Source organism: Arachis hypogaea, chromosome 3, assembly GCF_003086295.3.
Source record: "Arachis hypogaea cultivar Tifrunner chromosome 3, arahy.Tifrunner.gnm2.J5K5, whole genome shotgun sequence".
Taxonomy (NCBI): Eukaryota; Viridiplantae; Streptophyta; class Magnoliopsida; order Fabales; family Fabaceae; genus Arachis; species Arachis hypogaea.
The window spans coordinates 116,626,884-116,649,885 of NC_092038.1; the positions used below are offsets into that span (position 1 = coordinate 116,626,884).

At 39.2% G+C, this 23,002-nt stretch overlaps 2 protein-coding genes across 4 annotated transcripts; both read left to right on the forward strand.

Annotated features, from left to right (window-relative positions):
- Positions 1-1,864: 1,864 nt before the first annotated feature.
- On the forward strand, positions 1,865-12,218 carry LOC112791000 (APO protein 2, chloroplastic). 3 transcript variants are annotated; one of them, XM_072233312.1, is made up of 5 exons: positions 1,865-2,172; positions 3,541-3,637; positions 5,502-9,458; positions 9,978-10,327; positions 11,259-12,218. In XM_072233312.1, the coding sequence occupies exons 3-5, from the start codon at positions 9,339-9,341 to the stop codon at positions 12,088-12,090; spliced, it is 1,302 nt and encodes a 433-aa protein (XP_072089413.1). In that variant the 5' UTR covers positions 1,865-2,172; positions 3,541-3,637; positions 5,502-9,338; the 3' UTR covers positions 12,091-12,218. The 3 variants fall into 3 exon arrangements, with proteins under 3 accessions (XP_072089413.1, XP_025689437.1, XP_025689438.1); XM_025833652.3 differs by having other exon boundaries at positions 9,278-9,458; XM_025833653.3 differs by lacking the exon at positions 3,541-3,637 and having other exon boundaries at positions 9,278-9,458.
- A 2,933-nt stretch (positions 12,219-15,151) lies between these two features.
- LOC112779874 (protein FAR1-RELATED SEQUENCE 5-like) lies at positions 15,152-16,787 on the forward strand. Its single transcript, XM_025824231.1, has 2 exons — positions 15,152-15,183; positions 15,248-16,787. Exons 1-2 carry the CDS (start codon positions 15,152-15,154, stop codon positions 16,785-16,787), a joined length of 1,572 nt encoding a protein of 523 aa, XP_025680016.1.
- The last annotated feature ends 6,215 nt before the right edge of the window (positions 16,788-23,002 follow it).

Genomic DNA, 23,002 nt, shown 5'->3' on the forward strand with positions numbered 1-23,002 from the left:
TCCCCCTTCTTCTCTGCCATCGATGCTGCCGGACAGTACCATTGCGGAGGCGCAGCCCTTTCCTCTCCTTCTCTCTTCCTCAAAGGCTCGTAATGCTTCTCTCTCTCCCTCATCCTTGACGGCTCCACACCACCTCTCTAGCAGCCGTCTCCGCCACCAACCAATAGCTGTCGTCGTCTTCGACGAACCGCAGCAGCACGCACTAGACGCAATCGAAGCAGCCGCCGTTCGTCACCCGTCTCTCGTTCGTTGTTGATCTGTCCAGTCTCTCTAGTCTTTGGTTTGTCGTCGCCGCCGTCTCACCATCTTGCACCTCCGTCGTCCTCTGCAATGGAGCCTAAGTCTCAGGTTGTTTTTTTTTGTTATGATTCTATTTTTTTATATTCCGATTTTGTCTTCTTATTGATTCTAATTTGTAATGAACACTTGGTTGGCTTGTTCTTGATTCTATGGTTGAGTTGTTGATTTTGATTTTGTTTTTTAATTCTGAAATTTTTGTTCTATTATGATTTAAGGTAATTCTAATTTAGGGTTGATTATGAACTTTTTGTTTATTCAATTTTAATGCAGGAAATGGGAAGGTAAAAGAGGAAGAATTTGTGGAATTGATGCACCACATGATTTTTTTTGGAATTAGTTTGGTTGTATTTTTTATTCAATTTGGTTCTATTTCTTGATTCAGTTTGGAATTGGTGTACCATTTTTGCACAATTTTTGGAATTAGTTTGGTTGTATTTTTTTATTTTCTTAATTCAGTTCAAGTTGATTATTGTTCTATCTGTTTCTGCTATTTTTTCAACAAAATTATTAATGATTTTAATTTGTTGTGCTTCTGCTAATTTGTTACTGGTTTATGAGTCAAGTTGATTATTGTTCCATTTGCTTCTGCTGTTTTTGCAAAATTATTAATTATTTTAGTACCCTAGATGTGATTTGATGATTAGAATAGGATATGTTATCAAAACAATTTAAAAATCGAACAAAATCAAAACCGAATTTAATTATTTTGGTTTGCAAACCAACAAATATGGCCTTTAGCAACGCCAAATTTTGCAACGCCTTAAAACCGTTCTCTTAGATAGGTTTAGACAACGGTTTTTTAAAGTGTTACTGTTGAATTCAATTTTTCATCAATTTCTAGCAACAAATTAAAACCGTTCTGTTTGACGAATTTAAAGAACGGTTTTATAACCGTTACCATGATTTGGCTTTAAGCAATGGTTTTTTATTGTTGTTTAAAGAATTGCACAAAGAAAACACATTAAAACCATTGCCGAAATGCTACACTTTAAAACCGTTCCATTAGATGGTCTTAGACAACGGTTTTTACAGTGTTGCTGTTGAAGTTCATTTTTTCATTATGCTATAGTAACAAAATAAAACCGTTCTCTTTGACTATTTTAAAGAACGATTTTACAACCATTACAACAATTATTTATGAAACAACCATTTTCTAATATTATTTAAATAATTATACAAATTAAACAATACTAATAAAAATAATTTTAGATAATTATATAAATTGAAACTATTTTTTCTATAAATATTGAATTTATAAAATACTAAAAAATTATTGTTATAAATAATTAACAAATATTATTTTAAAAAAATAAAATTGAAATAAATTTATTATAAATATTATATATTATTATCATGGTTCTAAAAACCGAATCGGACTGGCCGGTTCAATTAAAAAAATTGGGAACCGGTCACCTAATCGGTCCGTGTAAGGTCAGAAATCGTCTGATAGAAAATCGGTGAAAAAACCGGTCGAACCGGCGATTAACCGATGAACCGGAAGAACCGTCCGATTTTTTTACGGTTTATTGGTTTGCATATTAAACTTCAAAACAACCACCGTTTTGAAGGAAAAAAAAAAAAAAAAGAAAAGGGCTATGCACGAACACGAAGCCACGAACCCTAATTCCCAATCCTCATCTCACCCCCTCAGTATCTCAGTCTCAACTCTCACCCTCTCACCCTCTGACGAACCCTAATAGCCACCACCATCGCCACCGCATTCCACCGCCATCGCCACCGCATCCCACAGCCCCTCTTCGTCGTCCCACCTATCCTCCATCGCCGTCGCGGAGCTCCTCTCCTCCATCGTCCTCGCCCAGCTCGCCACCTCCACCGTCGTCGCCGAGATCTCCACCTCCACCGTCGTCGCCGGTAATACTCTGCCTTCCACCTCGGCTCCTATTCAATCGTCGCCTACTCTGTGCTTGATTTTATAATTTTTTGATTTTTCTGTTCATGATTTGTTAGTCTGTGTTCATCTGTTCATGTTTTGTTAGCTGTGTTCATCAGAAGTTCAGAACATGTTTATAATTTGATTTTTCTGTTCATGTTTCTGTTCCTATTTGTTCATGCTGGATTACATGATTTTGGTTGCTGCTTGATGTTTATCTGGATTACATGATTTTGAGTTGCTGCTTCATGTTTATCTGGATTACATGATTTTGGTTTCTGTTTGATGAATCTTCAATCTGTTTTTGGCTTTCTATTATGATGCGTTTATTGGTGACTTGGGATTGAATGATGATCATGGCAAGCAAATTGAGGCTGGGGCGTTGAAGGCAGCTGGGGAATATTTTTACTTTTTGCTGCTTCAATTTTGCTGCTTCATGAATCTGTTTAGAAATAGGGTTTTGTTGCTTCTGTTTGATTCAGTGACGAGTATAGGGGTAATTCATGATTCATCCATTGTTTGCTTCTATTTTTCTGCCACTTTGTTCTTATTGCTTCTTGCCTTTGGTGTTTGATTTGGATCTGCCGATCTGATGCTTTTCGATTTGGCTTAATTTTATTTTCTTCATGGAGCTTTTTGCACTCTGGCTTTTGTTTTTAATCTTTTTCATATTGTGGCCATTGTTTTTAATCCAGTTTTGTTGCTTCTGTTTGCTGCTTCATGAAAATTATGATGGAGATGTTGGAACACTTAATGATAATTATGATTTTTGATGAGTTGCACCTTTGATTAGTTGAAAATTTGCTAGTAATTGTATCTTTTGCTAGTAATTGTATCTTTTGGTCATGGGTTCTGTTCTGAAACTTCATCAGAACTAAATTTTATATAAAAAGACCTTCAATTGACAGACTTAAATATACTTTATTAAAAGTCCTTTAGTTTAAAAGTGGGCCAAATTATATTAACAAAATAATTTTTTGGACCTCAATTATAGAAGGCATTTGAGAAGAGTTTCAATTGAAATACTTTTTGGTACAGTGAGCTATTCTAATTTTGATTTGGCAATTTGTTATCTCAAAATGCTGTTCTCATTTAAAGAAAAGTTATCCATTATTTGGTCTTTGTCAGTTTACACTTGGTTAGAACAGTTTATTTAAAGTTTCAAAAAATGCATTTATATATCATTCATTGCAACTCTGAGTGATTTATTTATATACTTTGTTCACTTTGAATGGTTTGTTGCTTATTTTGAGAAATCAGTTTATTTAAGGCCTGAAAGTGATAGTAACATTAGTATTACAATTATGGTTATGAATTGCTTATATTTTTATTCTTTGTTGTTGTTGTAGTTTGTCTCTTTAAAATAAAAAAAGGGTTGTCATCTGTGGGTTGTCTCTTTGCTGCTGCTGCTTCACTGCATCGGCCGTTTGTGGGTTGTCATCTGTGGTAAGTGTTCTTCTCTGAGTTTCTGTTGCTTAGTTAGGGCTTTGGCTGTTGGGTAATTTGTTGGATTTAAGAAGAAGAAAGCAAAGTGATGATATTTGTGCATTGTTCAAAAACTGTTTTGAGGCTTTATTTGGCTAATTAGATAGAAAGGGAAATTTGTATTTGGCCGTTTGTGAATTGTTCAAATTTGTATTGTTAAAAAACTGTTGGTGCATTGTTCATTAATTTGAGTTCTAGTTAGCAAAACTCATCATTGTACTAATTGTTTTTTATTTTTTCTTGGGGATACGAAGTTAGCAAAACTCATCATGAATTCCTAATCTTCTGCCACATTTTGCTTTCCCTGTAGCAAATTTATTTCCATCTAAAACTAGAATATATCACTATCTGTATATGAAGATTATAAGATTAGATAGAAATATAGCAGGGGCTAATTCCACTTTATTTTTATTTAGACCACAAGAAGAAATAAAATTAATTAAATGTATGTGCTGCCTAAATTACCCAACATATGCTAAAGAGTAACTGAATGTTTCAATGAATCCTCTAGAAAAATGGTTATCTCTAAATAACAATAATAACAACAAGAAGAAGCACAATTTTAAAACAGTGTTTAGTTCTGCAATAACAATTATGATAGATTAGGCAACAAGTCTAAAGTGTTAACATAAAGAAAATAATATCAATGATGTGGCATGCATTCAATCAAAAGATCAACAATTTAATTCAAAACACAGCAAAGAATTTTGTCAACCATCTCATTAGTGAGAATTAATAATCCCTTTTACTTTGCATTTAATAAAAAAGGTTATCAGTGCTGGCACCAGCAAGCACAAGCACTTTCTTGATTACTATGTTGATTAACACTAACCCTGACTAATGGATTCAGGTAAAAAATGTTCTAAAAATATTGAATAAAAGAGTTAAGATATTTTTTTAATTATTTCATTGCATTGACTATTTTGTGCATTGTTCAAAAACTGTTGAGGCTTTATTTGGCTAATTAGATAGAAAGGGAAATTTGTATTTGGCCGTTTGTGCATTGTTCAAATTTGTATTGTTCAAAAACTGTTTGTGCATTGTTCATTAATTTGAGTTCTAGTTAGCAAAACTCATCATTGTACTAATTGTTTTAGATTTTTTCTTGGGGATAGTGTAGTAGAAGAAACATATGATGATGCTGTCTATTTGAAGATGAACACGTTTTGTTAGTGCATTGTGTTCTGGATTTCTGTGTTGCTAAACTTGATTGATTTCCTTACATTATATTTTCCTACAAAGTTGGTTTCAAAGGGAAGCCAAGTTTCTCAAGTCATGATTTGTAGCAGTAACAACAGCTGTCTTTTGCTCTCTAATTTGAAACTAATATCTTTGATTGGGTTGTTGAGTGCTTTAGTTAGTGTTGTTCCCTTTCAATATTGTTTAGAAGTTTGTGTGTTCTCTTTTCCTTTGTTTTTTGAACTTTTCAAAGTGGTTGCTATTTTGTTCTCTAGTACATAATGTACTTGTGATATGTTTGGTTGGGGTTAAATATTTTCTATGTCTAAGATGGGATTCAAACTACCAACTTCTTAGTTAAAGAATCATAATAAGTAATCAGATTACACTTATGTGGTTAAATAATTAAGAACTTTAACTATGTGAGTTGGAAACTGAAACAAAAAGAGTTGAGAACCTATGTTTGGTGTTAAATGTGTGGTTTCAATAGCATTATTCTACCTAGAAAAGAAAATAGGGATTTAAAAGGATGTGGCAATATGCATGATAACATGTAGTAAATGACCATCCATTTCTAGCAAACCATACTCAAGTGGGCCAATAAAGCTAAAGGACGAGATTTTTACCCATGCAAATAATGTAACAGATGGTGGTGACTTAGGAAGAAAGGCTTCCAACGGCTTTAGCGATGTGATCTCCACTCCCCTTTGTTCCTCTTGTACAATCTCAACTTCTTAACAAGCTTCTTCAAGTTCGATTCGTTGTTTTCCAACTTCTTCTACACGTTCCTTATTGCCCAAGTTATGTGTCAGCGAGGTTATGCACGATCCTCATCAACATCAATTTCACTTATCATGGAGGAAGATTAAACAATCTTAAATAGTACATTGGTTGGTGTAGAATCATCTTCATTGATGGCATTTGTTCCTTGCTCAGCATCTCCTAACTCTTCGACTACTTCTTCAAATTCGATGCATTCAACCTTCTCCACTTGTTGCAATTCACACCATGGCCCCGCTTCTTCTTCTTGAAGCTCCAAGCTCTCTCTCACACTATGCTCTTCGGTTGATCTTCCACATTCGTCAATGGGAGTACCTTGATTGCATGAACGCCTTGAGACTAAGTGGTCTACAGATTCGACTATGATTGCCACGTAGTGTTCTTACCCCTTGTGGGATTCCTCTTGCTTTAGGAGAAAATCTTTTTGTTCTTGGATTAATAGTTGAAGAGCTTCTTCCACCATTTGGGGTTCCAAGCTCTCGTCCACACGAGGTTCTTCGGTTGAAATTAATTATTCACATCCATTAACAGGAGTACTTTGATTGTCGTGTGAGCTTTGTGAGGTTAAACGAGCTATGAATTCTGCGGGAAGCCCGCCCCGCCTCGCCAAAACCCGCGGGTTAAGTGGTGCAGGGTTAGGCGGGCTTTTGCTATTTGGCGGTCCTAATTTTCCAGCCCAACCCGCCTTTTTTGGCGGGTTACACGGGCCGGCCCGGCGGGTTTAGGCCCGTTTGCCACCCCTACTCGCATTCATCCCTCTTCGTGGCGTTCTTCCTCGTTCCTCGCGTTCATCCCTTTCTCTTCGTGGTTCAGTAGTTCTCGCCGCCTCACGTTCTCGCCGTCGGTCAGCAACGTTGCCATTCTCTTTACAGTTTCCCCATCAGTCCGTGGTCCTCTATTCTCCCCGGCTTGATGCCCTCAGTGGTTAACGTCTTGCCGTACTCAATTCCTCCAGTATCGCGGTCCTACTTCAGGCAATTTTTTTATGAAGATCATTTGAATTTCGCGAAGATAATTTGAACTGTGAATTGTGAATAATTGTGAATTGGTTGTGGATATAAACTAATAATTGTTTTTTCCAGTACCACTAGAAGAGTATATAAAACTCAAATGTTCTGAAATCGGTTCGAACCGGCCAGTACTAATGTAAAAAGCGAATCGGTCATATACCAAAACCGGAAGATTTAGAAATCGCTGTTAGACTGTCAAACTGGTCGAGAACCGGTCGGTCGAACCGAACCAGAACCCGACCGGTTTTCCGAAATTAGCTTAAAACGGCGCCGTTGGTTTGAGGAACCCTAACCCTTAACCAAAACGGAAAACGTGCAGCACCCTCTTGCCCTCTCCTCTCTCACAGTCTCACTCAGCCACTCTCTGCGCCCTCTCCTCTCTCACAGTCTCACTCAGCCACTCTCCTCCTTCCTCTCATCGAGCTCCTCCTCATTCCCTCACTTCCATTTCTCTGGCCTCTGAACGAACACACTGAAGGATGCAGAGAAGAGAACTCAAACGCAGCTTGGAGGAAGCACCAAAGGAGCCCTCCATCTGGTCGCCGTTCTTCAACGTCCAGCCACCGGCGCCGTCCGCATTGCTACAGCTTCGGCGCAACGTCGCTGTTGTTCGCCGTGCGTCTGCCTCCTTTTTGGCCAAGCTTCTGCCTCTGTTTTCTGGCTGAGCCTTGTTCTGCCCTTTTTTGCCAACCCTTGTTCTGCCTTTGTTCGAGTTGCTTAGCCTTCTGTTCAGCCTCTGTTTGCCGCCTTTCAGCCACCGTTCCGCCATTGTTCAACCATCTCCGTTTTAAAGCTCCTCTCTCCTTGTACTGTTTGAATTTCAGAACTGCTCCATCCTAGGGTATTTCTAAAATTTCTTCTTGTTCTTTCTTGTATTAATTATTCAGTTATTGTTTTATTTGATTGTTGTTTTCATGATTAGTATGTTTTTCTAGTTCTTATTTTGTTGGTTTGCTGTAGTTTAAAATTTTAGTTGTTCTTGTTATTTTGATTTTCAGTTTTAATTGATCTTACTAACTTGTTAATTTGATAAATTATTGTTTTGGTGTTGTTTTTGACCTTTTGATTGTTATATTGTGTTTTGCTGTTGTTGATTTAATAAATTGTTCATTGAGTGGAAGATGAAAACCTGCCATGATAAACCTACTCCCTACTCCTGCCATGTTAAACATGTCATGTTAAACCTACTCAATTCATTTCATTCTTGGCATTCATAACAAGGCTTTTAATTTCATTGCAAGAGTGGTGGTAATCTTGATGAAGCTATAACGATGTAGGCATGGATAAATCATAAGCTTGATATCTAACACACTTTATTCCACAAACAGAAAATTCACATGACAAAAAAAAAAAAAGAGAAGAAAGAAAACACATAAAGCTTTGCACGGCCTCTGATCTCCTCTGGTTGTTCTGTTAGGCAAATCCACAAACAAGTCTCGCAAGCTACAAGGGTTTAGATAAGTGAGAGATTAATTTATATATAGAGGTATCAGAAAGAAGCTTGATTTGGAGGCAATTAACTAGTAATGACGAGCCATGATGTATTACATTATGATAATAATGATGATGGTGGGGGTTTGCTTACAATACAGGGAAGGAAGAGTAGGAAGATCAAAGGGGGTTGGTTGATGACTCTAGTACTAATAATAAATGGTTTTGAGAAGGACCTCAGAGATAATAGATACTTTCATCTCGTTTTTTTTTCTTTGCTCACAAGTTATATGTTGTTGCTGGTAGAGTAGTAGTTGTATTTGCACAATAAAGTTAAATCTAATTGTATATTTATATATGATTGATGCTGATTTAGATTAAAGTGGTAGTGGTGGTGGTAGTAGTATATGTCATGCTGCACCACTTGATTTTTATGGTCTAAGTAATTGATGTATCAAGGAAGCAAAAATGTTGCAAGTTATGACGAATTTTGATAATTGATGACAAACTTGGATGTTGGCATTTTATGTTTGATTGGTTGTTTTTGTTATTTGATTTTTGAGTTTGTAATGAGATTATAACATTCTAGTTTATGTAGTACTTTTAATTTGGATGATATTTTAAAGTTTATATTAGACTATAATTATGTTTTAGTGTATTTATTTATATTTTATTTATTATTTTATTATAAAACGGTTTTTTTTCGGTTTAACCACGGTTGAACCTATAAACTAGTAAACCAGTAATTAGAGCGGTTCGATGACCGGTTCGGTTTTCAGAACTTTGATAAAACTAGAGGTATAAAATACAAAATAGTGTAGGATTTTACTTGTTCAGTTGTTATGTGATGCTGGTATTATTGTTTATATGTCTAAAAGAATTAGATATCATGATTTATACTTATTCACTTGTTCTTTGGTCCTGTAATTTTATTGAATCTTTCATACAGAAATATGCATTCAAATAAAGTTTCTGTTTTGTGGATATATCCAATATTCCTTACGGATTGGATCGGGTCCAATCCTTAAAAATTCAGATATCTTATCTGACCTGATTAGAATTGTGTGTACACCCTACTTTCTGACTTGTGCTACAATGTTTCCTTTGGCTGTGAGCTTGTGCTGCTGCTCCGCCTCCATCATGCATCTTGGGTAATCTCAACTTATCTCTCGTCCCTGCCTTCTGTCTCATCCTTTTGCAGAGACTGCAGTCTTCTTCGTCATTGGTGACTGTACCCTGCTTTCGCAAGCAGCAAATCCAGGATGAATATGACTATTGGGACTCTGTCCCTTCCTACTAGAATTGCTTTCCCCACTCCGGCAGATGTTTTTATGTTGAAACCCAACCTATTATTGCATCTTAGTTCCCTTGATTATTATCAGGTTTGCCTTGGAGTCATTTTTCTTTGTATTACCTCCGAGTTATTGATTCAAGTGTTTGTGTTGTCGATTATTATTGTTTATTATTTGGACTGAATTACAATAGATATACACAGAAATAAGTCACTGGTATGAAATACAAAATACAAATATACATTGAAAATAAATTAAATAACACATGCATTTATACATTGTTGTCTGATTTTGGTATACAAATAGCATTTCTGCTGAATTGTGGGTTGTTGTACTGAAAATAATAAAATTGTCAGCTTTATTTATGTTTCTTGGTTGAGATTCTAAACAAAAGTGGATCATTTCCTTTTGTTTCCTTTGCATAGTTTTCTATAATCTAATGTTAAATTGGTTTGTCTTCAAACTGGCAATATCCCATTCTGGCTAAAGTAATTTACTTCATTGAACATTGTTCTTAGCTTTTATTTGGGTTGCCTACTGTGACAAATGCAATGGTTACTGCCAATTATGTTACAGAAATGCATTTTTGTTCTTGTTTTTGTTTATCAGTATGGTAGCGGTAAGATTAGACTTCCCGTGGAGACTAGAATTCAAGCGAAGAAAAGTTTTCGATGTAAATTGAAAGTCAGGGATGAAGTGCCACAAAATGCTGATTTTCCCCGACAATATGCAAGAAAAGAAAAGAAACCTTTTCCGACGCCCATTGTTGAGTTGCGACGAGCAGCTAGGGAAAGGCTAAAGATGATGAAAGGTCAACCAAGGAAACCACTCTCGGCCCCAAAGAATGGGTTGCTTCTGAAGAGCCTTATACCAACTGCTTACAATGTGTATAATGCAAGGATCACTTTAATTAACAATCTGAAGAAGTTGCTCAAAGTAGTGCCGGTGCATGCTTGCGGGTAGTTATTCTTGGTACCTTATCATACATTCGGCTAATGTGGAGTTTCTATGATCATAACATCAATTTGATATGTTTTCTTCGTTATTGATAAATGTGACAATAGTAATACAAACTGGTGCTGTTGTTTGGGGTCATATGACATTTTTGTTTGCTTAGTGGTTTCTTTACAATTCTTTGAAGTGTTTCATAGGTCACAAAGCTTTTTATCTTCACTACATTTTAGCTTTTTTAATTGTTTTATCTTTAGTAAAATTTGAATCTAATTTCATACTGGAAATGCCACATACTATTTTTTTGAAAAGCGAATAGTTTATATCTTTCATTTTCAACAGAGGAAATTTGAATGCTAGACATTTGCAACCCATAGTTTGTTCTAACTATTATAACTTAAATGAAAGCGATATTATAGACTTCATGTAAAATTTACCTCACTTTACCCCTCAATCAAAGATACCCATATAAACAATGTCAGTTTTTCCACTTGTTTGCTGCTTAAAGTCTTTCATGGTAAGCATGCTGCCAGAGCCAAGGATAGGTAATTCACTGATGTAGGTAGGTTAACTTATGGTAGCATTGTAAGATTTTCAGTTGAAATTTAAATTCTGTTATACATTGAGCACAAATAATATATTCATGTACATTTTCAAGTGAGCACATAATTCATAGTACGGACAAATTCTAGTTACTAGCTAACCTTGCAATATGGTATTTGTGCTGACAAACTAGTCTTGTTGCTAACTCGTTCTGATTTACATGAGAAAAATGTTAGATCTTCTTGTATAGTTTATTTTCTCTGTTAAAACTTGGTGCATTATTGTCCATTAGTTATACAAATAAATGTGATTTAATGTCTGCCACAGCAAAAGTAATGAAAAAATGATTGATTGTCCTATAGTGGTAGGTATCTGAAAATTTGTAAACTGATGCAGGTGGTGCAGCGAAATCCATGTAGGACCTGTTGGACATCCATTTAAATCGTGTAAAGGTGCACAAGCCAATCTTCGCAAGGGACTCCACGAATGGATGAAGGCACATGTTGAAGACATGATAATACCAATTGAAGCCTATCACCTCGAAGATCGACTAGGAAAGAGGATTCCTCATGAAGAGAGATTCTCTATCCCTCGAATACCAGCAGTGGTTGAGCTTTGTATTCAAGCTGGTGTTGAAATTCCAGAATTTCCCACCAAAAGAAGAAGAAAGCCCATAATTCGGATTGGGAGAAAGGAATATATTGATGCTGATGAAAGTGAACTGCCAAATGAAACCCCAGCAGAACCATTGAGACCACTACTAGCTGAAATAGCTGATTCAGAGGTAGTAGCTCCATCGAGCAACAAAGAAATCGTTGCCCTTGCCGAGGAAACTCTCCAGGCATGGGAACGAATGAGGAAAGGTGCTAAGAGATTAATGAGGATGTATCCTGTGAGGGTCTGTGGATATTGCCCGGAAATCCATGTTGGTCCCCAGGGGCACAAGGCTCAAAATTGTGGAGCACACAAACACCAACAACGCAATGGGCAGCATGGTTGGCAGTCTGCAATTCTTGATGACTTGATCCCACCAAGATTTGTTTGGCATGTTCCTGATGTAAATGGGCCACCCTTGGAACGAGAGCTAAAAGATTTTTATGGGCAAGCTCCTGCTGTTGTGGAACTATGCATCCAGGCCGGTGCTGATTTACCGGAACAATATAAATCAACCATGCGACTCGATGTTGGGATCCCATCAACTATGAAAGAAGCTGAGATGGTAGTTTGAGATGAAATATACTTGTAAACAAACAACTGGTGTTATCGTGTACACTCCATAAATTATGCCATATGTACATATGTTTTTATCAACTAAGTTTAACCAACTTGTTCCAATTACTCATTGGTCTAGAAAAATATCACTTTTTTTTTTGCTTTTGTTCATTTTTTTTAATTAATTTTTTTCTGAACATGTCTTTTCTCATATTTTGTTATTTTTACAAAATAATTTTATGTTTCTGATGGTGTTATTTATAGTTAGTTTTATATGATTTAGTAATTTAAGGTTTTCAATTAAATTATTATATTAAAACATTTTTAATCCTTTATAATTTTATAAATGTTTTCCAGTCAGGTTGTCTAGTTTAAATTTCTTTAAAAAAATTTGTGATTATCATTTACATTTAGTACAGAAATTTAGTTAGAAATATTTAAATTAAAAAACAATTAAAAATTTTACAAATAGACAAATTTGAACAGTACCTATAATAAAACAAGGTTACAATTTATTACGGTGCTTACTCTCGTACAGAATGAAATTGTGTAGAGTAAAAATAAATTATCAGATATGTGGATTTCATCACTTTTTTTAAATACAATATAATTCTATTACCAAATATGTATATATTTTTTATTCTGTATGTGAGTGTTGTCTTTTACAAAACCTTGTAAATTCTAATTCATAAAACTAATGTTGTCACATGCATACAGATGCAACATGGAGCAGATTCTGTTAGAGATGGATAGGATTTTGAGGCCACAAGGTGGTGTCATATTGCGTGATGATGTTGATGTGTTGACCAAGGTGAACTTTGCAGATGCAATGCAATGGGAAAGTGGAATCACTGACCATGAAGATGGACCTTACAAGTTACAACAGACAAAAGATTTTTGTAGCAATTAAAGAATATTGGACTGCACCACCACCACAAAACCAAGATCATAATCAAGACATCAAAAAGTTTTAATATCATATCTGGACTATTCAAGATTAGTCTCTTTCTTTTTTTGTGGCAAAATTTTTCTCAAGAATTCAATTCTTCCTAACACCAATTTATAATTTGTGGCAGTAGCGGAAAATGTTAGTGATGTTATGTTGTAACTTGTAACTAAAAGAGGTCATTAACAATTGGCATTCTAGTGGAATTAAAGAAATAAATATTCAATAGAAAATAAGAAAAATGTTTTATATTACTTATTTTAGAAGTGCCTTGAGTCATTGTATTGGAGACTCTGTTGGGATCACTTAATTAATTTGTGTGAGTTGCATTAGTAAAGGTTTTTAATGGAGGGTTTTTTTTTGTCTCATCACTACCATATTTATTAGTATTATATGCATCATATACTTTTGTCTCTGGTTTCATTATTTGTAATAGTTGTAGTAAATTTGAATTTTTATTTAGGTTTAATTGATCCAGGAATATCTATATATATAAAAGAAGATTACAAATAAAACATGTTAAATTCATATTTTCATCTCTAACACTCATAAGAAAAAACATAGGAAGCTCAGGAGTTTTTCTTTCTACACCATATTCATTATCATTCATAACTACTGTACAACACATGTACATATATATAAGGAGTTTTTCTTTCTACACCATAGAAGCTGTCAACACAAAATAACCATTCACAAATATTTTAATTCAAAAATAAATTCATAAAACAAAAGTATTTGTTTGTCAAAATAAAAAATACAAAATATTACTCAAAATCTATTTCAAAAAACACATGAGCTTTGTAAAACTAATCACTATAAAATCAATCCAACTTGTTACACATCCATCATAAATACAACTCTTTTGAACATAAAAAAAAATCAACTAAATTTACTCTTTACTACCGTACAAATAGTTGAATAAATATAGATAATTTAAACATAAACGGCATATATATAAATTTAAGGTGTTTATTTGTTGTACGATGATAAATTTATACGTACCAATACGTTAAAAATATTTGACACAAAATTCTCTCTCTTCAAGGCAGCTCCATTTTTTATTCAGTTATACTGCTGTTTTGTCAATTTTTAACAAATTGAGGGTGATTCGATATCTAATGGTTTGGAAGCGAAACCTACTCCTCTTTGCGAATACCAGTTTTCTTACCGTGCATCAAAAACCTTTCGATTGAACAGAAACTTAAGGAAATCTGGAAAATAAATGAAAAGACTTTGAAAATAAATTGACTGAATTTGAAATGAATTACATGGAATTTTAAATAAAACAATAAACTGTCAATAAATGTAAAATTAGACAAGAAAATTAAACGTTACTTGAAAGATAAACTTATAAAAAAAGTAAAGTTTGCAGAAAATATAAATAAAAAGATAAAAACAGTAGAAGAAACTCTACAAAAAAAATTCGAATGCAGATTCAGAAAGTTGCTGAGATATGAGTGTACTTGAGTATTTTCTAAGGCAAAGTTCCAATGTTTGTTCCTTCAAACTGTCTCTTATTTATAAAAATCTTCAACCAATCATGTGTTAAAATGTAACATTCACGTCCATTAATTTACAAGTAACCAACCGTTTCCGCTCTTTCTGCTTAACATGGGGACGGATTCGGTACGCGGCTCACATTAGCGCACTGAAACGCAATTTTATTGTTTGGCGCACCGATAAACCATGAAAGGCCGGAATAAAAATGCATGTTTTTGTTGGGTTTTTTCCACAATTTCGCACAAAATAGAGGGGTTATTTTGTTATTTTTTAAAATGAATACAGTTAACTTAATTGTTAGAATTAGTCAATTATTACTGTGGCCCTCTTCCTTCCCTTCTACTCTCCTTTCACTCTGTCGCAATCGCACCCGCTTCCTCCCCTTCCCCTCCGTCGCAATCACACCCTCTTCCTCCCCTTCCCCTTCGTCGCCTCTTCCTCCCCTTTCGCTTTGTCGCCTCTTCGTCCCCTTTTTCCTCCGTCGAAATCGCACCGTCCCTTCCTATCTCCACCACCCAGAACGACTGAAACCTCCCAACTCATCTAACTTCTTCTCCCCCCACACAATCAGCCTCACCACCTTTAACGACGACGGTACCTGATCTGCATTGTCGGTTGGCTTCGGCAGTAGATGGCTTCGCCGTCTCCATCAATGGAAAGAAGGTACCCGTTGTATTATCACCCTTCACTTGATTTACAAATATCCCCCATTTTTTCTTCGTCATAGGTCTGAAATTGTCTTTGAAGTACATCCCCCAATTTTGCGTGTTTTGCTAAATTACCGCGTTGTTGCTATTTGGCACAGGGTTGCCGGGGATGAAGATACCACTGGGGGCGAAGTAGACCATGGAGTTGGATCGGTTGAGGGCGAAGGCTTTGCAAGGTTGGAGTCGGACGAGTATGATTTACAGGAAGATGAAACAGAAAACGACCATCCGGTTGAGGGCAAACGCTATGCAGGGATGGAGTCGGACGAGAACGACTTTCAGGAAGACGATACAGAACACGACCGTCATGCAGAGGCCGATGTTGACAATGGGGATGCGGTTGAATTGGAAGACGGTTTGGACGGCGCCGGAGGAATGTCTGAGAATTATGCGAAAGACGAGTTTTACGCCGTTGATTCTGGCGAGTCCATAGGTTGGATTGATTTTTTGAACTTGAGCGCGGAGGATGTTCTCCGGTGTAATTTCGCAGATGTTGACATTGCATTTGAGTTCTATCAGCAATATGCAAAGCACCATGGATTCGGCGCGAGACGTTCCAGAAGCGAAAAACGTGGCGAAGTAAGGATACGGCAGGAGTTCGTGTGCCACCGACAAGGGTTCCGATCCCCGAAGTTCTACTCGATGCCTAACTGGAAAAAGAGGCCAAGGGCCGAGACACGGTGTGGATGCCCTGCAAGGATGTTACTCCGCATGGACGATGAATCAGGACGTTGGCACGTTGCGTTCTTTTCAGACGCGCATAACCACCACGTTCTTGAGTTGCGATTTTCTTCCATGCTCCCGGGCCATCGGAGGATGAGCGAAGCGGACATCGAGCAGATGAACGACATGCGCAAAGGGGGCATTGGCGTCTCCCGAATCCACGATTTTATGGCGAGCCTGGCCGGCGGGTATCATAATGTCCCGTACACAACAAGGGACATGCACAATGTAAACGCGAAGCAACGAAGGGAGGGTGGCCTAGATGCGGAACCGTGCTTGAGGTATCTCCGAGAGTGCAAGGCAAATGATCCAGCACTGTACTACAAGGAAGTCGTTGACGGTGAGGGCGTGTTACAACACTTGTTTTGGTGTGACGGCACCAGCCAAATTGATTACCAGGTGTTTGGAGACGTGGTTGCGTTTGATGCAACGTACAAGAAAAACGTTTACCTTTCACCTCTCGTAGTATTCTCCGGTGTGAATCACCACAACCAAACGGTTGTCTTTGCCGCTGCACTGGTGGCAGACGAGAAAGAAGAGACCTATGTATGGCTGCTTCAGCAGTTGCAAACTTCAACGAAAGGGAAGGCTCCCGTGTCCATAATAACCGACGGTGACAGGCAAATGAAGTCTGCGATCGAGCAAGTTTTTCCGGAGGCTCACCATCGACTCTGCGCTTGGCATCTACTCCGAAACGCCACGAGCAACATTGGAAAGCCCAAATTCACCAGGATATTTAGGGATTGCATGCTCGGCGACTACGAGGTCCGAACATTTCAGAGAAAGTGGTTTGAGATGGTTGAGAAATTTGGAGTGGCCGATAAAAGATGGGTATAGGACATGTACGAGAGAAGGCACAGTTGGGCCACAGCACACATACGGGGAAAGTTCTTTGCCGGATTTCGAACAACATCAAGGTGCGAGGGCTTGCACGCTGTGATATCACGGTATGTTAAGTCTCGATACAGCTACACTGAGTTTTTACGTCATTTCCATCGATGCTTGATGTTCGTCCGCGCAAAGGAGGTGGAGGCTGATTTCGAGTGCGCAAAGGGTGACCCTGTTATGACCACCAACCTGAAACAGCTGGAGCGGAGTGCAGCCGACAACTACACTCGTGCGATATTCTATTTGTTTGTTCCCATTCTTGACAGGGCCTGTGCAATGAGGGTGGTTGACTCTGAAGACAACGGTTCCTATTTTATTCACACCGTCTCTCGATACGGAACTCCGGGGAAGGAGTGGCGTGTTGTTGCAACGTCTGATACGAGGGAGGTCCGATGCACGTGCATGAGAATGGAATGTTTCGGGGTCCCCTGCGAACATATAATTACGGTTCTTGTTCTTAACAATGTTCATGAGATCCCGAGGTCTCTGATATTACCGAGATGGACCAAGGATGCAAAACTCGTGGCGGTGGAGTCGATGGGCGTGATTTGGGATTCTGTACAACTGACGCAACACTGGTGCCTGATGGATTGGTACCAAAAAGTGTGCAAGATTGCATGTCACAGCACCGAAAAGTTCCAGTTTGCAAGAGACATAGCCGTGCTGATGCTGAAGCACTTCGAGAACGAAGATGCAGGGAACACCAGTTTTCCACACGAGGGGCCACCTACTGAGGGTGGCAGACCCCCTGTGCGAAATCCACCCAGGCGCAATACAAAGGGTAACAGTGCTCATGGTGGAAAGAAGACCGAGCGATGTCGTTTGTGCCGGGAGGTGGGACACAACAGGACGACGTGTCCGGAGCGTCGCACAATGGAACCATCCAGCTCAGTTGCAGAAGACATGGATTCGATGGACACTGACATGGTGGGTTGGTCGCTCTATAGACGATGTAGTTAAATTTTCTGCTCTGTTAAATAGATCTAATCATTTGTTTTTTACATTGGTGTCAGGTCTATGATAACCTATCCGGCGATCTGTATGCGACCGCGGAGATTCCTTCGTTCCAATGCTCCGATAGTGACACACAGGCCGGGTTTGCTAACAGCGACTTCGCTGGGACCAAGACGTTCGGGCCAGTCATGTCTCTCGCCGATTGAGCAAAGGGGCCTACAGTCGTCACCACCGTGTGTTGCAACGGCAGGTTGGTCGAACCCTTTCACGCTCTCTGGGATTCAGGATGTGTAGGGTTTAAGTGGTGTCATGCGAATAGCTGCAAATCGACTGTCAAACCTGATGTATTATTATTCGGTCGTTGTCCACCCTTTTGTTGAACCAGACATGGTAGTTAGGGGCATTTTTACAGCCATTCTATGTTCAGTGGATATTTTGTATGTATGGTAAGTGGATATTTTGTATGTAGTTGGTAGTAACGTTCAGTGGATATTCAGATGCACGTCTCATAAAAAATCTCGTTGGAAAATGCATGTGGTTCAATCGCGATCTTGAAGTTCTCTGTAAGGGATCATTGCTTCTGGATGTAATTTAAAATACACGCTTAAAACACCTAAGTGAGGAGTAAAATGCACTAAATGAAGCACGGCAACAACTTCTAATCAATAAACAACCACTACTGATTAGCATTTTGAGGGTATTAACAACTCAGTGTGAAGTTTCAAAATAAAAAATGCAAAGATACAAAATGCAGGTGAAGTGAATCGGATTACATTCAAGCTTCACAGCTTAAAATAACATTCAAACTTCAGATGCACAGATTGACATACATTTCTAATATTGGCAGATCAGTCCATTTGCAATGCTACGTGCACGTTAACAACAGAAACGATTATCGTGTTTATCATCCAAAACATAAGCTAATGACGGGAAGGTAGAATTGTATTCCTGGGCCCTAATAACATATAGATTAAAGATACAGATGTATGGACGTGCAGGTTGCACCACCGTACTTGACCGAGTTACTTGGATGGGGTTGGGGACGGTGGCTTGGGGTTTAGGAGACCGGAGTTCTCAATATATATGCAGCCGGTATTCTTGCGGCGCCAGCCGTTCGAAGACACAAACATGGCCGTGTCTTAGTTGGCATGCAGTTGCTAAGGCAGACCAGCCAATTCCAAAGCATCCGTTCGTCCTCCCGACATAGTGCGTATACCGAACGGTCCATGCGCCCCTCTCGTTGGTAATTGTAATTGGGCTATCCTCGCATACTCTCGGCAGAGGGGGGACATTTGGCTGGAAGTAAAGACATTTCTTTGGGTTAGATCAATAAAATAGTTGACTAGAACAATAGGATAGGAAATAGTTGCCCTTAAAAACAATTGTCGGCACACTTACGAGAAAACGGTTTGCCAGGCGGTGCATGATTGGACTTACAAAGAACGGATTGGTCGATCTGAACCCATCGGCTATGTGCCTTGACCTGGGGGCCGACGGATTGGTTATACAAGTGCAGTCCGTCCCCGGGCCCGCATGGGCCAAGTAGTTGATTTCCATAGTATGACCGTTGAAGAACATGACGTACATTGTGTTCTGAACGACGTGATAACGAAACAGCACAAGCCACTCATCCCTTAGGCCATAGCGTGCCCGGACACCGTCCCATCCTCCATGAAGCACGATCCTCCCATTAGGTTGCATATTCCAGCCCACGCGATGACGATGTCCTGTAGGCGTGGTTAGGGTCAGTGGTTGCGGTAGGGACCGGCCATATTCCCGGGAGAACCGCAGCGGGAGCTTCTGTAGTGGATGGTGGAAAAAAAAAGGGTTACAATGTGCCACAGATGGATGGATTGATGATTGCAAGTGGTAAAGGAATTGAAATTGGGTTCTAAACCAGTGTATCAGGGTCGTTAACCGGGATTATCGCGAAGAACTGGACTGTATAGTTGCCATGTGCGGGTATTGCCGGAAGACTTCCGTTTCTCAAGTTTCTGGTGGAACGTAAAATAGCATAAAACAAACGAGTTAGCCGAGTGCATAGCAATAACCCGCTAGAATGATATTGTTACCTTCCGTAGTTGATCTCGCAGTATCTTGTGTCGTGGATGGCCACATAGAAAAACTTCGGTTGGTGATACGATAGCAGCATTGAGTCACCGATTCGAAGGTGGTAGTGTTCGTAAAAGGCTCGCCAGCCTCCGGTGAATACGATTTGATGCGGATGCTCCTCCTCCACAACCCACGAGATGCTCCACGACTGATCGTTTGTTGTGATTACCTCGACGGGGTTGCTCATGTTATCCCGTACACCGTTGGAGAAGGGCACCGGCAATCTCTGCAGGAGCAAAAAATTGATATTGATGTGGGCTTGCATGCGGGCCTTGGGGTTATGTGAGTAGAACAGAAAAAGTGAAAACTTACAATTTGATTCTCCTTGTTGGGGATTATGAATCTGAAGAAGCGACAATCAGCGAGCGGCGGCATGGTGAAACCTTGTCTGCGATTTCTTTGATGGTTTTGGGTTCTTTACTGCCGGAAGCTTTTGAGTATCCAACAATGGCTTCCCTTCTTCGAAAAGTATGCGATTTTTATTTTTTGGATAACGTACAAACCTACGCGCGTTAAACAGGCGAAACAATTCCTGCCGTTTAAAGTTATTTTTTTTAATAAATAACCCTTAAACCTGATTAGAGTGGACATTAATGGGGCATTAATATAGTTGCACTTACCAATGGCAATTACTGGATTTCAAAAAAAAAATGATAACCACCGAATGAGCACAGGATTTAAATTTAGCCCTAATCTAGTGTTATCATTCATTCCATTGCGTGGGTCAGTGAGTAATGACTTCGTATTGTCAGCCTGGACTTGGTGATGGATGGATGGATTGATGTATTCGAACGACGCAGGTAATCACGATATTTTTTTCTTTTGTATATTTACTGTTTTTAATTTTTTTTCCCTGAAAAAAACTTTTTTTAAATCGTTTGCACATGCTGGAAGCTAACATTTTCTTTTGTGTTGGTGTTGGTCCGGAGAAACCTAGTCGACTCAAAACCCAGAACCCGTACTCGTCCAACAACCCAACATCAAATAACATAAAGGGGCCCAACATAAATATACAATAAAAGTAATAAGAAGAATGACCCATGATATAATCAGTCCACGAAGACTGTCCGTCAATTGCAGAATGCCCAACAATGTCACATAACATAACCGTTATCAATGCATCCAACAACCAAAAAAATTGCAGTGCTTGAGTAAACCCAAAAAAAAAAGTTGTATTCCGCCACTTCAGACGTATCTTAGTCACGCTTTCCCGTCTTGGCGGCCGACTTAGCAAGCAATGCACCACTTTCCTCGTTGTATCTTCCCGTTAGCAGTGCAATTGCCATTTTTATCCTGATCCTCTCTTCGTCCAGCTACAATGGTCAATATGGCGTTTATTAGAGACACACAGTGCAATTGCATTTTACCTGTATGCATGCGTTAACTTACAATTGGCAACACCGCGTACGTGAACCTGCGTCCCATTGCCATCCACTGCATGACCCAAATGCCAGAGTCTGTACTGTTGCTGTTTTTGGGCACTCCCGGTGCGGACATGATTTCCATACTGGCAAACTCAGGAGCGGCCTTAGAACGTAAGTTTTTATACCCGTCAGTTGCAACAATTCCATCTAGCGCAGTCAGCTGGCACATATTCAAAAACATAAAACAGATTAGCGTATTCGGATAGGACGACGATCTTACTTATGTTCGTCGCCTACCATGCATTGTATGACACGTCTCCTTCTTGCCTTTGATTCTTTAGTCGCATTCGTGTCAAATTGATAGACTTGCTTGTCCGACAGGTCAACCACGGCCAAGAACCAGTGCTTGTCATAGTCTTTTTCTAGTGCTGGCATATAGACCTGCGATCGATAGAAAAAGCCGAAAACCAGAAGAGACTCAAAATTCAGTCTGACCATGACCAGAACTTGCGTACAAGAATCTTATTGGTCGGTAGCTTACAATACGCAGGTCTTCCGTCGGGTGCATGTGTTCTTCCCCGTATCGCTGTGCCAAAATTTCAGGGTGGACGCCCTCCATTACATCGGACTGGTTACTCAGGGAGTATTCAGAGGTTGAAACAAGTCACCGTCATATGTCAACGGTACAAGGTTCATGTTATAACAGAGAAGGTTAAATCATAGTTATGCATTAAAATAAACTACGGAAGTTTGTTTTGGCCGTACCGCAAAATTCGGGTGCAAGCACCACACGGATCGAGGGTGATCTCCATCGGTTTTTCCCTCCGATGCAACCATGATCGTGATCATCTCCATTATCTGCAAGTCAAATCCGACAAAAAATAAAAAATCAGACTTCACATGGAAGTAATAAACCCGGGTCAGCGAAAATAAATCCATTTATTCGAAGAGGGTACGATCGACTGCTACGTGCCTTCGGGGTTGGTTGTCGTCCGTCTAACAGGCATCCCATGTCAGAACGAGTTGTATGTTGCGACCCGATGCGTACAACGATTTCCCTGCGGTCAACAAATGGAAGATGTTACACCCTGAGGGCAATTTTAACTGCCTTCCGGCACTAATGACGCCGCACGGCATATTCAGCCGTTGATGTTCAGATACAATACTCACGTTGGGTCAGAATCATGGTCGTAGACGTAGCTACAGATGTCCATCGCGTGCTGAGAGATGGGCCATGCGTTGGTGGTGTTTGTTCCCTTCTTGGTCAGGTTTGAGGGGGGTCGTCGCGGAATATGCTTGTAGGTGTCGGCTGTCCGTCCGTGGCTGCTTTCAGGCTTCGATGAGCTCTCGTCGGATGACGTCATTGTGTTAAAGGGAAAAATGCCTTTTCTGTTTTGCGTTGGCTGCAGTCCATTGCGTCCTGTCGGGTTGTCTGCATTGTTAGTCCATTCGGAGGATATAGTCCCTCGGTTACTCCCGTATACCTTTTCCTTGAATCAATTGAAGAAGTTTGTAGCCATGCCACCCTTCGGGTTATTTTCGTCGACGTGCGTATTTGACCTGCACATCTTTGGGTACATGGCCCGTTTCGGATCGTCGTCTTCATCGTAAACAGACATTTCGACGTCTCCGCCGCTGCTTATTATCGACGACTGATGATGTCTCTTCTTCATCGTTCCTGGAAACATCAACTGTCTACGGTTGGGAATGGAGGTGCGTGACATCGGGTTGTGC

Coding starts and splice junctions, on each gene's coding strand:
- LOC112791000 (XM_072233312.1), top strand. CDS start 9,339: ATGAATATGACTATTGGGACTCTGTCCCTTCCTACTAGAATTGCTTTC. Junction 9,459..9,977: donor GTTCCCTTGATTATTATCAG/GTTTGCCTTGGA, acceptor TTTGTTTATCAG/TATGGTAGCGGTAAGATTAG. Junction 10,328..11,258: donor GTGCCGGTGCATGCTTGCGG/GTAGTTATTCTT, acceptor AAACTGATGCAG/GTGGTGCAGCGAAATCCATG.
- LOC112779874 (XM_025824231.1), top strand. CDS start 15,152: ATGGCTTCGCCGTCTCCATCAATGGAAAGAAG. Junction 15,184..15,247: donor TCTCCATCAATGGAAAGAAG/GTACCCGTTGTA, acceptor TCTTCGTCATAG/GTCTGAAATTGTCTTTGAAG.